The sequence below is a fragment of the Phalacrocorax aristotelis genome, chromosome 2 (genome assembly GCF_949628215.1).
Source record: "Phalacrocorax aristotelis chromosome 2, bGulAri2.1, whole genome shotgun sequence".
NCBI classification, from domain to species: Eukaryota; Metazoa; Chordata; class Aves; order Suliformes; family Phalacrocoracidae; genus Phalacrocorax; species Phalacrocorax aristotelis.
Window position 1 is genome coordinate 58379185 of NC_134277.1, and position 18108 is coordinate 58397292.

The window sequence follows — 18108 nt, forward strand, 5'->3', positions numbered from 1 at the left end:
GCAGCATACTTGGAAGTTTTCTTCTGTTAAAGTCTAGCCAGAGAAAAACATCAAGCTTTCTCAAAGCTGGAAAACAGATGTTAGTCAGCTAGACAGAGAAATTTCATACATGTGTTGTTAAAAACCAGCTAGTCATGCGTCAGGCTTTAGCTGCAAACTGTTCAACACGACCCATGGGACCAGAGAGGAAAGCAACGCTTCGCACTAAGCACCGTACACAAAAAATCACCTGGGAAAAGCAGCAGTAAAGAGGTCTTCAATGCTAGTAAAAGGTGAAGGTTAAAACCAAACGATTTGCCCACGCTCTGGCATGCATTTCACCCTGCAGCAGGACTATGAGATCGGGAGGCGGTTCAGCAGTCAGATCGGTAGGACAGCTATTGCTACAGTGCTGGAGGGAAGTAAGGAGTACAACAGGTAAAAAAAAAAAAAAAAAAAAAGAGATAAAAAGAATCACATAAATAACCACCACATAGCTTGGTCTTTACTAATAAAGCCAAAGAACAAAACATCAGCATTTTTTTCCTCTTTTTCTGCCCAAAGAGCATCTCCATTTTTAACACTACTACTTTTTGCAACAGATGGACTATTACACACAGACAAAGCAAACCAGGGAATATTAAGACATTTTCCACATTTTAGTGTCATGTGATTTCTGAAAACAATGCTTTGATGAAATACATTTTTTCTCCTTCACACAATATCCTTTTTTAATGGGCCACCTACATACCACAACACTGTGACGAACAGAAAGGAGGAGCCACAGGGAAAGTCATGTCAGGAAGACGAGGCAGACGCACTGTCAGACACTTCCTGACTCGATCCATTACGCTTCCAGTCTTGCTCAATTCCAAGAGCACTCTGCAGAGAAAGACGGTGCCAGGCCCCACCGCAGCAGAAGGCTGGCTACGGTACAGAAAGAGCTGGTAGCTGACTTGCTCATTGTTTCAATGGGTACACTCAAGCATCTGGGAGATCTGCTTGGTATTAAGCTGTTCTAAGTGTGTATATACCTATATATTTTTTAAACCAGCAAGTTTTAATTCCCCGTGGGCTCCAGACAGCCAAAATCATGTTCCACAGGTGTCATTCCAAGCTCAGCAGCCAAGGAGGCATATATGTATATAATCACTGAATGAAAAACCTGCCTGTTGACCCCCTAGCTAAGCAGTCAGTCTAACACATGCTTGGGATTTGCCAGGAAGGCTGTTGGCTTCTGTTCTGTGTTTGCAGGCAGTTCCTGCAAACCTGGCAAGCCCCTTCCCCGTTAACCCACCCCACATGCTCTGCAGTTACAGTGGAAGGGAAGGAAAAAAGGGGTAGGGATGATGTGAAAAGGGGTCGGAGCTGCCATCTACCTCCTTTGTTAGAATTTCTATGAGACTTCACCCTGGACAAATTTCCTCCCTGGCTTACCTATGGGCAGGATCAGTGATCCAAAGACTGAAGAAACAGATTAGACCGTAGTGTGCTTGCCATGGAGGAACCTCTCATTTGAGACAGCCTCTGCTGGCACACTCTGTGAGCTGCCTGCCGTCATCAGCTCTCACTGACCCCTCTGCTTTCTGCTGCTCTGCTCTGGTGTGATTCACCCCAGCTGCCTGCCATGCAGCATCCCCCACTCCCGCTGCCTTTCAGCATTTTGCCTCGTTCCTGACTGTATAGATGCGGCTGGGTTTCGTAGCCCCCACCTCATCTTCTGCCCTTTGCCAGAAGGGTAGAAAAGTCTCTCCCGCTGCTCCCATGTTTTAGTCCTACCTGACAAACCAGCAGAGGAGCTATGCTGTGACATTAAGCTGTCCCCACACCAGCACTGCTGCTCTTGCCCAGCAGAACTGAACGTGAAGATTATTAACATCCCAATGGATTTGACAACAGATATTATAAAGTTCAAGGAAGTCACCTGCTACCATTCAGAGATTTATACAGGTGGAACAACGCGTCTCCAAGCCTGACTGCAAACACTGGGGCTCAGCAGATGGCCCACAGGTCACATACGTCCCAGTGCACACCTGAAAGGTCAATGTCTCTGCCATCTGCCACACTCCCACCTGATAGAAGGCATCAATTAAAATAAGCACCTGAAATGACAGAGCACAGGGAGACCTGGGGGAAGGATGACAACAGAGCTTGAGGGCATCGGAGTGTGCTACGCTTACCTTTCCCAAGCAGTAAGCATGCTTACTACCTGGAACACACAAGCCTGCTCCAAGTGTACTAACAGTATGTCCCACTTCTCCCAAACCAAGAGCCTGATACTGAGGAACACCTGGAGGCAGGTCTAGTATTTCACAACCCCACTATGCTACAAGAAGCAGCAAAGCACTAGTAGCACAGTTAAAACTAAGGGCAAAGGACTACTTCTGTTTGGATTCTAAGATTAAATCGAATCAACTTCAATTACAGCCTCTAGGCATGGTTTCATATTGCTCATTAATCTTCTGCAGCCTCCACAACCAGCTGGTATTTATTGCTCCTATCATACTATATAGGCTAAATGTGCAGTGGGGCTGGGAGAGGGAGGGAAGGGCCCAGAACAAATCACTGCCTTGGTTTGGGAAGAACACTCATCCCAAGTTACCAGCATGAGAAAGTGCCCTGACACCGTCCCTTACTCATTTGTATACTAGGTGCTACAGGACAGGTTTATTACAAAACCGCACACAGGAAAGGAGAAGCAGTTATCTGTCCCTGCTCTGCTCTTGGCGGCAGCAGAAGGTTAGTATGGGTGACTCCACCTTCAGTTTGTTAAGCTCATGCCATGGGATGGGGTTTTGCAGAGGTTGGGGGCAAGGATCTCCACCCTGCTGTCAGTGCCTAACACACTAACCAGGTATAGGTACCAAAGGGAGCCTCTTTTTCAGGCTTTCAAAAAAACCTCACACAACAGCAGCAAAGACAAGTCAGGTCCCTTCCAACTTGTGAAGTTTCTGAAAACAGATGGCCTCATACCTCTTCATCAAAACAGGCTCATCTCCATCACCTTAGCTTCCAGGGACTGTGGAGAAAAATATGAACATAAGAATGTTTTTCATCTCTTTTTGAAGTTGCCAGCTCACCAGTGAAGTGAGGCACTGTCCCGCAGCGAACTCTCTGGTGTAAGGTGTACTCTCTGGGTAACCAGGCCGCAGAAAGCAACACTGCTGTTGTGAGTCATGCGTGAAGGTACAGGACAGAGTTTCACACAGAGACCAGCTTTTCGCTAACAACAAAAGACTCAAATCAATGGACAACACCAATAAACATGCAGAGCATGTCAAAGACCTGAAGACAAATACAAGGGAAGAGAGAAAGTTCAAAACTTGACTTCTCTTGTCCTACATCTGAAGGTGTCACTTTAACCAAACTTAAATGTGGCTTCTCCCATTCATGCTCTAATGACTTCATGGTCCTTTGGGGCAGGGAGGGATGAGAAAAGGGATTTATCCATCCGTCAGTTCAGGGCCGAGTTGGTTCAGTATCAGAGGCACTAAACAGTCTCATCTCTTTTGGCATCAGTTTCCTTTCAAAATGATCTTTTAGCTGTCCTGTTCCACTTTGTTCTCCCTCCTTTGAGGTCCAAGTTCAAATGCTGGAAACTGGGAAGTCTCCGGTACTGAAATATCTGAGAGGAAGTGAATAGCTCCTGCCATGCCTAAAACATAATGAGAAAGAGATCTTTGACATTAAAATAGCACAGTTGACAGCAAAGGCAACAGTGTCTGTTTGAGCACCTCCTCACTAGATTTTTTTTTTTTTTTTTTTTTTAACAGGTGCACTTTGGGCCTATGAAAAGGCAGGTTCTTCTGTACTTTGCCCAGGAAACCAGGTTTCACTTGAAAACATCAAAGGCAAGAACCAAGATCTCTCTGCTACCATCTTTTCAGCTGCACAACCTCAATGCTACTTCATTAAGAAAAAGGAAATCCTAGTTTGGACTGTCCCTCAGCATTTGAGCAGCTCTTGCTCATCATTTCAGTGGTTAAAAAACAAAGGCAAAACTTCATTATACTTCTGATGTACAGATAATTTATTTCCTATTAGTAAAGAGGTCATCCAGAGCCTGAAGCACTAACACCAGTATCACCTAATAAAACCCTTACGGTGAACAGACAACAGAGGCACCCTACAGCAGGAGAGCACACAAATACAAGCTCAGTTTTATGATCAAGCTAAAATCCTATTTTATCAACAGCTAAGCACATACAAACAAAGGAACCTTCCTGAAATACAGCATCTGATGCAAATGAAATGATTAAGACAATCCTGTAAGATGCACATGCAACTTCCACTGAAAGTGTGCATGTACGTGCAGAATTTGACAACTTCAAGCACAATTTTGGCTACAACCCCCCTCCCAATTAAGAATTTTTTGTCTCAAATTTGAGACTTCTAGATTTTTGTTTAAAAATCACTGACATGTAAAAACTAAAATAAAAGCTGTATGTCAGCATTAAAGCACAAATCATCCTATTATTGGCATTACTTCACCTTCTCACAAATTTCAAAGCTCCTCTGCAACAGACTGTGTGCCTGCAAGAGAGCTCTCAGGAATAAGAATGCTTTAACTTTTCTCCCTTAAATATTAAGACAACAACTTTGTATTTAGAAGGGATGCGTATAACTACTGCTCTCTCGTGTTCACCCCTTGAATTGGTTTATTTGTAAAACAATCCCATTCAGTCTGCTGTAATTTCACATATTTGTGATAGGTGGCACACTAGGATCATTGCTTATGAAATAGCAGCACTACTTTAAATCTTACTTGGGTCTATGATTCCTTGCTACTCTGTTTCTAAAGCATAAGGATGAGATAGGGAATAGAACATAAGCTAAAAATAAAAAAAAATACAAAGCTCTAGGAAAGTATTTAGGAACACCTCTGAACTTGCAGAAAAGCCCCTAAGAACTCTACATTTCTTTTCTGTTCAAGTGAGTTGGGTTCATATTAAAACTAGCTTTTCCTTGGTTTAGTATTGTAGCAGAAAAGGCCTCGTTCTGACAAGCCAGCAAGTACTTTGAGACCCCCTCTGCAACACCGGCGACTAAACTGTTGCCCAGACCTCTGTCTGCTTTAAGCCAAGAGGCATCAGCACAGCAAAATTTTATTCAAGACAGACAGTGGCACTGGCTTTACACTGGAAACTGCTGAAATGCAACCAAAAGTGAAAGTTGTGATAATAAATGATTTTCTTTTGTCTTTGTCTCCCTGCCCCTCCTTCTTCTTGTAGGCAGAGGTGGGGGGGCAGGGTGGGTCTATTTTTAATAGCAAAGGAACCCACCAAAGACTTCCCAACTCCTAAGCGCGTGCCAAAACTGCAAGGCTGCCCTTCTTTCCTGGACAATACAATACCATTTGCAACACCATCACTTTACCTTCAAAGAGAGAGTAAGGTCGGTCAGGAATACGACATCCATGTGCACCATACTCCAAACACCATTCAGCAAACTGGGGAAAACATTAAAAAAAAAAAGAGATTTTTTTTTTTTTTTCATTTAAGTCTGTTAAATGCAAGCTTGAGTATCTACATATCTTTAACAGGTACTGAATGTAAAATAGTGTAAGCAGAGACAACACAGAAATAGCTGTCCGAGACAAATTTGCCCCACTTCAACTGTGACAAGGCTGCAATTAGGTTTTAGGTTATGTACGTCCACAGCACAAGTTTCAGTTTGATGACAACATAATTATGTGGGCTGTACTTAATTTCTGTTTTTGGTAAATCAACCCTGCCTACATATCAATGAAAAATGCCGTGAGAACAGATATATTCAGTTTCAAGGGCAATATTTTTCTAATACTGTAGTATCAGTTTCTAATCTGTCTTGGTGCTTAATTTATCCACATGCTCAGGTCTTAGATTTGTTAACCGCATTTTGTTTTTCTTTCACTTCCATGCACAAATTTACAGTATTAAATCTCCAGCTGCCATTGCTCAATTTCATTTATTTGCTCTCCCCAAGCTTTATGAAAAATCATTATATAGTTAGACAATTATGGTCATCAGTATTTCGCCGAAGAAGGTGGAATACCATTAAGAAGAGTTAACAGTGTCTTTCTTGTGTTTGATCAACACTGCTGCAGTACTTACATTAGAGATACATGACTTACGAACTGCATCTGGATCAATTTAATAGCAACCATCTATTTCTTCCTTATGGCTCCCCAGAGCATATGGGGGCCACAAGTTCCCCTGACATTTCTGTGCTTGAAAACAAACCACTGCTTATTCAAAATACAGTGCAAAGATTCCTGCAAAGCAAGAGCTGAGCTGTCTCTCCTCGCTCCCCCTGCAATTTGGGTAACCTTCTAGCAAACAGCTCATCCTACTAACTAGAGGGTGCCCCGGCTCTAGAGTTGGAGCTATATGGGGCATAAGCATGCCCCTGGAGCCATCAATCTGTTCAACAGGAGGATAAAGGGTGGCATCTCCTCCCTTCTTCCCCCCCCGCCCCGTTCTGTTTAAATGTTTACTGGGGGATAAATTTTCCTCCTCTTGGTAGGGGTGTGTGCGTGTATGTGAATGTCTTGAGGAAACCCAGCAAAAAACCCACAAACATTGTGGTCCACACTGTTATTATGAACTCATCAAATATTTCTGGGCCCCAATGGGTATATAACTTCAAATCATGGTTTAATTCTCCATGTAATCTTGTCTTGTATGTGAGGACAGAACATGTTTATGTCATGTTTCTAAACTACAATCAATTCTTGCAACATCCACATCTTATTACTAGCCTTTATTATTACTGCTAGCCTGGGAACTGCAACAGAATTCAAAAAATGCACCCCAGGCTACTGAAGCACAACCATAATTTACAAGTTCATAGCTTCAGCACAACTCACAGATCCAGTAAACCACACTAATCTTTGTTAAACCAAGGGTGAGGGCAGGCGGGGTGTAGAATCTTCTAACAGGAAGACACCTGCCATTGTTTCTCACACAGACTGAGCATGCTTGCCATCAGCAGCGGTTTAATCACAACACTGAGCAGCACAGGGCTTAAATGCTCTCTGTTGCCTGGAGCCCAGGATGCCACAGCCCCTCTCTCAGGCAGGCCAACTAGGAGTGGCTCAGCCTCCTGGGAGCCTGTCTGATAATACTGGAGAAAAGCTGCAAAACCAAAAGTGAGAAGCACAAACCAGGGGTCTCTGTGAGTCATGGCCTTTCAACCTCTTCCGGTTCATTTGTGAAGCAGTTTCCTGGCTCCTGAGAGGTAACCAGGCATTCCTGGCCAGACTCCTTCCCCTGGGCCTTGTGTTTTCAGAGTGAGCAAACACCCCTGGGAGAGGAGCCATCTAGTTCTCAGTTACGTGCCTTTAGGTACCAACATAACTGCACACTTGCTTCCTTGCATGCTCTGGCTCAAAAATAAAAGATTTCAAGAATGCCAGACCAGCAAATTCCTCTGCCTGTTTCAAGATTTCCCCCGCAAGAGCCCGAAGGGGTTGACTGAGTGCCAGCAATGCTAAAATGCAGACTGGCTGCCAGTACGCTGCCAGACCTGACTATGCTGAGCACCTCCAGCAAACTGGCCCCTGTGCCCCATCTTCCTTCTCAAAGCAATTTCAGGCATGTAACCCGAGTGTCTTCCTGTTTTGGCTTTGAAATAGATATGCTTGCTTTTCTCTAGGTTGGTACAGAAGAACGTCAGGGCTCTCTTGGGCCAGAAATGCAACACCAACAGGAGTTGCCAACACTGCACAGAGCCACAGAAGATGCACTAGCATGGAGGATGACAGGGAAAGCCTGATAGCTGTGCCAACAACAGTGCCAGCTTGGTGCTGTGGCTCACCTCAGCTGTGGGTGAGTCCACATGTAACTAAGTCACACATTTGCTGCAGGAGTGCAGGGTTTATTACATGCTCTGGGATGCAGGTATGCTTACAGGTGTCCTCATGGTGTGATGCTTTGGTAAATGTGAGATGAAGAGCAACTTTTTAAAGCTCTGCTGATGGAGGACAGGCTGACACTGGAGGCGAACACAATAGCTTTATGTATGGCCAGTGCTCATCTAAAAGCACCTAAGAAGCAACTCATCGAATTTCCCATTGCAATACTTTTTAAAAGGCCTCAGCTAAATAGCTGTGTATGCAATATGAAACCTAAGATCAGTGAATTAAGCTGGAAAAAAACCCAACAAAACAAACCAAAACCAAACCAAAGTCTTATGAGATGAGGAAACAGAGGCAGGGAAAGCTTTCTCCTTTGGTAACTGCTAGCACAGTCAGAGCTGATAGCAGAACCTGGACAATTCCAGTGGAAAAATTCTGAGTGTGTCTTTCTCCGCAATTTGTATTAATGAAAAAAATCAAAGTGCGCAATTTAATAGCTGCAATTCAGAGCTCTAAAAGCCCCAGACACTAGTCTGAAAACAAGTAATTACAAAAGACTACAAACAGTATCACTTGAGGAGTTGAAGATGACAGTGGATGTCTCAATGGAGTAATTAGCACCACATAACATTAGCCTGTTATTGTTCAAGCAGGCTGATTTTCAGACTCTATTTTCTTCTGAATACATGTTTAGTTCCTCCTCCCTTACAGAACATTTGTGCATTTCACTCTGCATATTAAGATGGTGCATGCCCCACATACGCAGCTGAAGCTGTCCAGTCCAGGTGTGAGTAAACGGGAGCAAGTGACAGAACCCTGTTGCCCCACCCAGCTGCACAGCCCGCCAGCTCTAGCTCTAGCACACAACAGCCTACTCCAATCAGTTTACTCTTGCATGGGTGTTATGACATGAAAGGGAACAGTAATTTTGCTGGGATGCTGCAGAGCTCACCTTGCAAGCTCGGTAGAGGTACTTTTTGTCCTGAGTTAGGTTATAGAGAGACAAGAAGGAGTAGCCATTACCAGCAGTACCATGGCAGATCCCATATCCTTTTCTCAATAAACCCCTCTGCCAGATGACATCACTACAATCCATAGCATCTTTCAAGTATTTATCCTCTTTAAAAGTCTGTGGGGAAAAAAAAAAAAACAGAGAATAAACACACATAAATTGAAGTTCTAATGGAAAAAAAAGGAAGCTGGACCCAAGAGATGTTTCGCTGTTGGAGTGGGTTTTTTCCATATAATATTTATTTTGAATTTTAATAATCCATTCATCCAACCTTAACGATACTATGATTCTATGATCAGAGACTTTCCTTTCTTTTCTAAGTTGTTTCTCCTATCACTGCATGGAAAAAGAAAGAACTTCAAGTTTTTGTTTCTGAAATCAGGACCCCAAAAGAAAAACTCAAGTTCAAGGCCCTTGTTTCTACAACCTAAAACCTATTTGAAGGGTACACAGTTCTTTTTTGCTTCTCCCCTCCATTCCCAAACTACAACATCATTTGATTTGAAATACAGAAATATAATTCTTGCCTCCAAGAAACGTAACACAGAATACTGGCCACCAAATCTGGTCCTAAATGGGCTATGTCCTGGTCTTCCTGAGTAATTCTTCCTGGTTACTCACCATCTGCCTTCAACTCCTTGTCAAAAATGCACAAGAATATCTCTCTGCACAGCACAGGGCTCTTTTCTCTGTCACAAGTACAATTAGGAACACTCCATTACCTTAATCAGTATTTGTACTGGAAATACTCAGAAGCACTAGCCAGTTTGGGCGAAGGACCAAACTTGCAAAGTTTATTGAAACTGCTGAAGTGCATTTTGGACACAGAGAGCAGAAAACAAAAGCAAGTAATTTAGCTGAACACCACCAGACTTCCACCTTTATAAGGCTACTTTTCTGCTCCCCTTTGCCTAAGTCACTCTGCAGATCAACAAGAAAAAAAAAAAAAGAATAACTGATGCACTACTGTAGACTTAGTCCTTTAGAGACAGCATCTCCTGCCAGGCTATTTACTAAGGTAATAGAAGCAATTAACATGCAAGGTTCTGAAATCTACAAGCTTGATAAAGAAAGTCCCTCTGTCTGAACAGGGTTTGTCAGCTACTTAGCTGTAACATTTTTAATTAAGGCCTGGCAACAGCATTTGATTTCCAGGACAAACATTGCTGTCTGTTATCAAAAGTCCCTGTGCTTGGTATGAAAGCATAGGCAGCAAAACATACTCCAATTTTTCTTACCAAGTCTTCAAAAAGCAGACTATAAAGAGTAAAAGAAAAGCATCATATGCCCCATCTCCTTAAACATAAAAAGAGGCCAGAAAGGAGGCTGCTAAACAGAACTTGGTCCTATCTCTCTTATCTCCTGCAAAACATTTTGTGCTGGGGAAAGCATTGCATTGACAGAGAAGGTGGGGGGCAGGGGGGAAGAAAAAAAGAAGTCTACAAAGTAAAAGCAACTGTGACTGCTGCTACATTGAGCAATGCTGTAAGAGATTTACAGTTCACATTTCAGGTAGCAGCGAGAGTAATTATTCCATAAACCAAGCCTGCTTTTCATCAGCCCACCCAGAGGCCGACCAGGGAATCTGCCAAGGAGGGCTGTCAAAAGCAAGAATCAATCTGCATAAATTTAATTAAATGGCATACTTTCAAATGTCATGCAAATCAGAAGTTCACAACACAAGAGAGATAGCAAACCTAGTTAAGGATGGAGAAGAGCAAACAGTAGGCTGTGGTAGCTCAGCAGTTATATTTATGCCCTAGAAGGGGCCTGGGATCTTTGCTCTGACATTAAGTTCTCAAGAGCTATATCTTAATAATGGAGTAATTTATGGAAGACATTCTTTGGCAAGATGCATGAACCTATGCATTTGAAAACCAACATAATTCTTAAAACTCTTGGGATGAAGATTCAAAGAATTTAGGTCAATGTTCTCACACCCAGGACTTCGACATCAAATTGTTTAAGCACTTGGCCCTTTTCCAAGAAAGCCTGATGTCTAGTAACTACTAACACCCTGGGAAGTAATTTTACCTAGGTCTTTAGGTGTCTAGCCTAAGGTTCTGGCTTGAAAGTCTAGATCTAGAAGACATAAAATGCAAGCCTTACAATCTAACAGGTCTGCATACAGGTCTCTCTGTAAAAACAGAAGTCTATATGAACACAAAATTATTCACCTTATAAGCTTGCATAAGCATGTGGATGACTCCGGGGGCGCCATGGCACCAGTGAACCAGTCTATCAGTCTCATTGCTCAGTGATGATGGGTAATTCCCAGATCTGAATTTTTTATGACGCACATAGTCAATGCTTGGCTTTACCAGCTCTGCCAGAGTCTCCTGGTCCACGTTTGCAACTGGCTAAAGAAAACATTAAAAAAAAACCAAACCATCACCAAAACCATAAACAGAAGTAGTAATATCAACACTTAATGCTATGATCTATTTTCAAGTATCCTACATACGTGCCCTTGATCCAAATACTCTGAATCACTTCATATGGATGTAATTAATGTCTGCTTACAATACCCTTGTGAAGGCATTTTTACAGCTACTGTAGAGACAAAGAAATTGGGGCACCATGTTGTTACCTGTCGTACTGGAGGTGACACATAAAGACTACGGAAGAACTGACAACAGAATACAGATTTCAAGACTCCAAGGCCTCTCTTTATACCTTAAAATAGAACACTTACAGGAGAAAGATGGTTTTATGGATACATTGCTCATAATACACAGTTAAAACACAATAGGTTACACATTTTGTTTTAAAAATAACTAACGTAGACAAACCTGTCCTATTTCTCAATATATGAAGAAGAGTGTATGTTGTGGCATACCTGGCAAGGGTTTATGAAGTTTAAAGTTTTCCATCATAAACAAAACTCCCTGAAACTATGAGCTTTAAAACTTCATCTCCAATTTCAGAAGCAACAGCTACTTCTCCAGGTAGCTAAACATCTTTGTACTACAAACTCATCCTTAGATTGTTCTTCTGAATTTTCTATCTCATTTCTTCTATTTAGTTTACATCCTTGCCAAAAGGAGAATATATCCATCAACCTGCACTCCCCTTTTAAGTAATGGTTTAGAAACTGAGTATCTGTTGGGTCTGCAGCTGTTACCTAGTTGGCGTTCCCTCCTCTTACCAGTCCATTTTACAGTATTTTCATAACAAAGCTCTCTATTTTTACAGAGCCTACATGATTTCCAGAATTCCTGCAAGCTGTGGGAACAACTGCAGAAATTGGAGCCTCCAGGAGCCTAATAACTGAGCCTATTTTTAAAAATAACTTGTCTTTGTTGCTGACTCGATGCCATACAATTTCACTGTTTCCTACCAGCTCCAGCACACTTGCATTCAAGACTTTCAATACCTGTATTTTCAGTAATCTGAAAAAAACCCAAAAGCCTCTATTTCACCTCAGCCAGGAAACCTTTGCCAGACTTCTACCTACCAGGCCCCTCAGGCAAACTCCACCTCTGCACTTTTTTGAGTAGAATGGAAACCTTCACACTGCTGATCAGAAGCACACCAGAATACACATCAGCTTATCATGAAGAACACCGCAGAGCTGATCAGCCCTCACTCAGATGCTGATCTGTGGCATTGGGAGGCTCTGAGGAAAGCTTTGTTTCAGGGCTCTGATTTCACGCTGCACCCCTGCAGCAGAAGGCAAAGCAGATGGGCACCAGCAAAATATGCCTTCAGTCTTGAACTGTGCAAGGCAAACCCAGCACGTCTGCCCTTGGGAGGTAAGTCTAAGAAGAGCAGAACTCTTTACAAACCATCTTCTCACCTTGTGCTTCTGGAAAGGTCTGAGTACAAGATCTGCCCAAGCTGCTGAGGCTCCCAGCACCTCCTTCCAACAGCAGAAAAGTAACCTACAGGTATGTCCCTGACTCTCTGGCCAAGGGCTATGATATACAGACAGACATTTTTGCCTCAGGGTTAGTGAAGGGGATTACGATTAGAGATGCCCTAGCTCACACTTCAGAATTACCCCTCTACCTCCTGGATGAGATATTTAACACTGCTGAGGTCTTATTCTTCCAGTATTCTTTCACAAGTAAATCCAGCAATACATTTTTCCCCATAGAAGTGTTGTAGAGAAATGATGACCAGTGACCTTCACATCTCAGGTGCTATGTTGGATGCCCTTTTTTTTTGTTATCGGACATTCACTCAACAAACCAGCTTCTGAATTCTCTGCCGAAAATACAGAACTATTCTCCTTATTTGGCGTGGGAGGGTTAGGGAAAGGATGGATTCTGATGCGCCATCTTCTTCTGCAGTGGATGACTCAACTCTGCATGACTCACAATATTTAATGTACGGTGAAAAGACAGTAATCTAATGCTGCATAAACAATGGCTTTGTGGTAATTCTTAAAAGTAGCAATTATATGTAAAGAAAAAGATAGTTACGATTTTAACATGTAGACAGAGTAGCTTCTGCTTAAACCAAAAAGCACTGTGCAATTATTTCTGCTACCAGTCTTGAATAGTAAATGAAGGATGGAGCCTTTAAAGAGGCTTCTTTAAAGGACCAGATGTTTCTCAGAAAATCTAGCAGAGCCAGGGAAGGAAAAATGGAAGCCAGGAAGCCACAAGGGGGCAGACCACCTTGTTGAAGAAAGGAGGAAGTAAAGATAAAGGCACAGAGCAGCCTGAGGCCCCAGTGAGATGGTCGCTGCAAAAAATGGCTGTAGTGAGGTTAAGACATGTCCCCAGGCAGCAGAGCAGTGGCTGCTTCCACAGCAAAGTCAGCAGCTTTAGCCTCAGCTACTGGTGGAAGTGGTGTGAGCTAATCTGAAACGGGCGGGGAGAAGTCACAGCATCTTTTGCAAATGAGGAATGGCTGAGCAGTGGCAAAACCAAATACCAGCTCAGTCACCTCTGCAGTGAATATCTGTATGCAGCTTCAGGCTGTGAGGATGTACAATCCTTCTACTGGCCTTGAAGAAAAGTCATTCTGCATGAACTGGTAAGAAAATTAACATTTACAAAGTTGCACAGACTGGCAGCACCTATAAAAACCAGGAACAGGTACAACTAAAATATTGCAGCAATATGGCCATTTCTGTAATGAATCTTAAGGCCCTTTTTCCAGATTGAACAACAGAAATAAGATACACAGGTTTGTTTTGAGAAACATCAAGGGGGGAGGGGAATAAGGAAGAGGAGGAACACCTAAAGAATGAAAGCATACTGAAGACTAATACGTGATTAAGGATAGTCTTCCAAAAGCTTTAAGACAGTGGAAAAAAAAATCTCTGGAGAAGAGAGGAAGGGCATGGAGGGCAGGTGCACTCATTTAAAAATAGAAAAAAATTGAAGTGTGATGGACGGTGAGTAAGTGAATATTTAGCTTTTCTAACTGCAGGCACCAGAAAAAATACATATGAGGATGAGGGAAGGCACCTAACTGCCTCTGTTAAGGATAGGAAACTTCAGCTCCTGGAACACTGGTGGTCTGAACCACAACTCAAGGGTTAATTCACTCTAATATGAGGATACCGAGTCCCAGTTTTCTTCTGGTGCCAGGGCCTGAGCTAGCATCTCTGAACAGTTCTGTGCTGCAGAGTCCAACTCCAAATTGTGAGACCCTGACCCGGCACAATGCTGCACATGCATGAAAGCTGAAGATAAGATCCTCTGATGCAAAACAAGAAATCACTGGTGTTTCACCCAGCCCACAGAAGACACTCTTACCTGCATGAGCATGTAATAGATCCCAGCCACTCCATGGGCTGCTCCAACGTATTGCTTCCTGTGCCACTGGTACAACAGAGGACAACGGTCTGTTTTCCGTTCCTCCTTCGAAAAGTTTTTTCCTGATTCAATAATAGCATCTATTACCTAAGAAAGAGAATACACCCCTTCTGTCTGTTTTGCTTGCTTTAATTCAGAGGGTTTTGCATTGTCATGATTAAAACCACAGTAAAGAATAAGCCACAATAAACAGCGATAGGATGATGATATTCATTTGGACTTGAGTGTTGAGGTAGAAATGGAATTTTTCCTAAATGATGGAATCACTTATATTTCTAAGAACAGAAATTTAATATAAAAATATTTTATTTCTAGGCCTGCCTTCGCTGATTCTGGTACCTGCAAAAGGGTTGTGCATCTTCCCCACACTGAATTCTCCTTCTTTTCACTTAAACACTTCCACACTTCTTTCTTAAGGTTTTTCATAACAATTTCTCACCTTCAAATGCTCCAGAACTAGTTACACATTAGATCCATTTCCATGGCCAGGCATGGACCTACTCACACTGGCCTGTCTCAGTCCCAGCTAGGCAGTAGGGAAAGGGGGAAGAGATTGGAGGGAGGGATGAGACAGAGTTCCCAGTTCTAGGTCCCTCTCCTCTCCAGCCTCCCTCTCTTAATCCCTTGAATTATGTGAAGGGGTGATTCCAGTTCATCATCACTGATGCTGCAGCATTGGAGAGAGAAAAGAGTCTTACCTCTTTGATAACAGACTGTGGGACAGTGTCTGGACTGATTTCAGTGTTCAGGTACAACAAGGCATATAAGTAACCTGCCCTGCCATAAAGCAGCTCATCTGGAAGTTCAGCATCTGTGCTTATGACTGTCCTTTGGAGCTGCAACAACCTGCATCAGACAAGGAAGGTGGGGAGGGAAAGCATCTTATCTAGAGACCGTACTGGACTACGTATTGCACAAGCCATTAACCAAACCAGAAGCAGAATGAGCACCGAAGCCCCAGCACTTCCCCCCAGTCATCCACCATTCAGCTGGCTGCCAGGTTTACACACAGGAGCACTGCATGCTGGCCATCCCTGACAGACAGGCAACACAGAGCCAGAGCCAGGCAAGTATTAGTGCAACTATCAGGTTCTTTTTTGCAGACAGGAACAGATGTATGAGTGCAGGGTGGTGGCTGGATGAGGCTGGAGAACTACTCCAACAAATAGGGAGCACCACCTGGAGCCTCTGGGAATTTCACCTAAGCAAGGACCCTTAATTGTAGATTGTGTAAGAGGGAAATAACAAAAACAAAAACCCCTGACACCACTATTCAGCACTCCCCCTCCCTAGACAACACGTTGTCTCAAATGTTTAGCAGCTCAATTTTGACAAGGGCACTGCTATTATGCACATGTGTTTTGCTTGCCATTAGCAATGGAAAAATATCTTGGGCTAGCCATCACAACTCTCATTTGCTCCAAAGGGACTCCTTGCTATTACTCCAACAGCCTGCATTAGAATTGAGGTGGAGCAGAGATCCATTTTCCTGCCCACTCCTTCCCTGTCTCTTCTGATCTTTTGTGATTAAATTGGCACTAGATGAATCTGTGGAGACAACTGCATTTTAAACTGGGGGAGGTGGCAAGACAATCTGGATTACAACCAAGTTCAATTCCCAGATCACCCCCAACAGCTATTACTTAGCAGAAATGTTAGTGCTAACTTCTTGCTGGAGCAACACACTGACCCCAACGGCTTGTTTACGCTGTTACTGCCTAATACCACAGAAAAGCCACTAACAAAACAAAACAAAAAAAGTTTTATATTATCATTCCTTTCTTGGAACTACTCTTTGGACTTGGAACTATATTCTTTTCTGATAAACTGTCCACTGTTAAGATTTATTATTCAAATCATCTGACTAAAGAGTCACAAGGTAGAAAGCTAAAAGTGCAGTCATAGATTACATTTTGACATTGATAATGTACCACTCAGCTGGTGTCATGAATATATTTGTAAACAAAAAGGGAAGAAAAGGAACAAATAATCAAACTAACCTCCTTTTCAGTCCTCCTCCTAGAAATGAGTTTCCAAACAGAGGTGACACTAGAAGATTTACTGCTAATCTCATTTTGCTGTACTTATGCTTCATGCCTTACAGCAACACTGCTTTCCTAGCTGCACCCAAAATGACATGCTCAAGTTTACTGCCAGTTCTAAAAGCAAAAAAAACCCAAGCCTACCACCCATTTCAAAACTGAAACGTTCATTCAGGAACAGCAGCAGAGATTAATCCCATTAGGATTCTAGGTTAGAAAGAGACCAATTATATTTCTTAATATAAACTAGGGTGGAAATGAGAACACAAGGCTAGTCCACAAATTCTGGCGGCATAAGGCATGCTGCTGGACTACTAGCAGGTGGATTGCTGGTGCCAAATGCAAACCCCACAGGGCTCCAGTGCTTCCAGCCCTTGCCTGGACAGCAGTCAGCTCTATACCAGCAAAGGGAGAGTTAGTTCCCTAAGGAAGATCTACATCTAAATGGGACTTCTCAAGACATTTGTTACATCTAGATTACTTTGAAAAGCGGCTGGAATTTTTTTCAGGCTATCCTTCATGTGCTCTGACTGAATTAAAGCCTTTCACAGTTCAGCAAATTCCTCCTCTTTGGTTTATTAAATCTTTGTTACATATCAATCCGACGTACTACGTTTCTGTCTGGATGTTTCCAGATGGCTGCAGTGTACATGTTTTGTAATGAATCCACAACTAAGACCCACGCTTTACAGGAAGCATCACATACTGCACAAGCACTACATATTGCCGATGACAAGCGTGCGGCTTTTGTTAAATGTCACTTCAATGTGACAAAATCAAAATGTGCATGCACTACAGATATGTCCAGGACATCCTGTCCGTACAGCGATAGAAGACTCAAGATAACCTGCTAAACAGGAATGAAGTGTAAGCCAGCTTTAATAAAGATAAAGCCTAATTTGTATTCTTCTACCAAAAATGTATCAGGGGAGGAAGTGTCTCAATTTTTTAATCCTGTCCTCCAAAACTCCACTTGCTAACATTACTGAAACAATGCTCTCTACAAATGAAGGGCACAGCATTTTCCACCATCAGCCACTTACTTGGCAACACATTCTTTAGATTCACTGTTGTTTTTCAGCTTGTGATAAACCACTGCACCCACTGCCAGTGGCCCAGCGTCACCACAGAGGAAAGTAACTCTTCTGCCATTCAGATTGCGAAGGATTCTCTTCACATAATCAAGAGATCGCTGCAAATGGCCCTGGTTTTTTGTGACACGGTACAGTTGCAGATATAAGAGGGCAATACCTGGAACAACCACATGAAAAAGAGATAGTCATATTCCCCTCTTTAGTGCCTCTGAACCAGTAACGTAAATGCAAACAGGTATTTGGGCAATCAAAACATGTCAGTCAAGGGTCCTGGCTTATGCAATGGGAAGGTATCAGGCAACCTATCCTGATTACATTTCAATTTGTAATGTGACAAAAATAATTTAAAAAACCCCAAACAAACTTATCA

At 42.7% G+C, this 18108-nt stretch overlaps 1 protein-coding gene across 3 annotated transcripts in view; it reads right to left on the bottom strand.

Moving 5' to 3' along the window:
* Window positions 1–462: 462 nt before the first annotated feature.
* LANCL2 (LanC like glutathione S-transferase 2) overlaps window positions 463–18108 on the bottom strand; it is a 33120-nt gene continuing 15474 nt past the window's right edge. For all 3 annotated transcript variants that reach the window (XM_075083742.1, XM_075083745.1, XM_075083743.1), the window contains exons 3-9: window positions 17688–17895; window positions 15301–15448; window positions 14543–14689; window positions 11006–11188; window positions 8769–8945; window positions 5356–5428; window positions 463–3634 (exon numbers count right to left, since the gene is read on the bottom strand). In XM_075083742.1, coding sequence (XP_074939843.1) covers window positions 3519–3634; window positions 5356–5428; window positions 8769–8945; window positions 11006–11188; window positions 14543–14689; window positions 15301–15448; window positions 17688–17895 — 1052 coding nt within the window. In that variant the 3' untranslated portion in view covers window positions 463–3518. The remainder of the gene's footprint in view (window positions 3635–5355; window positions 5429–8768; window positions 8946–11005; window positions 11189–14542; window positions 14690–15300; window positions 15449–17687; window positions 17896–18108) is intronic.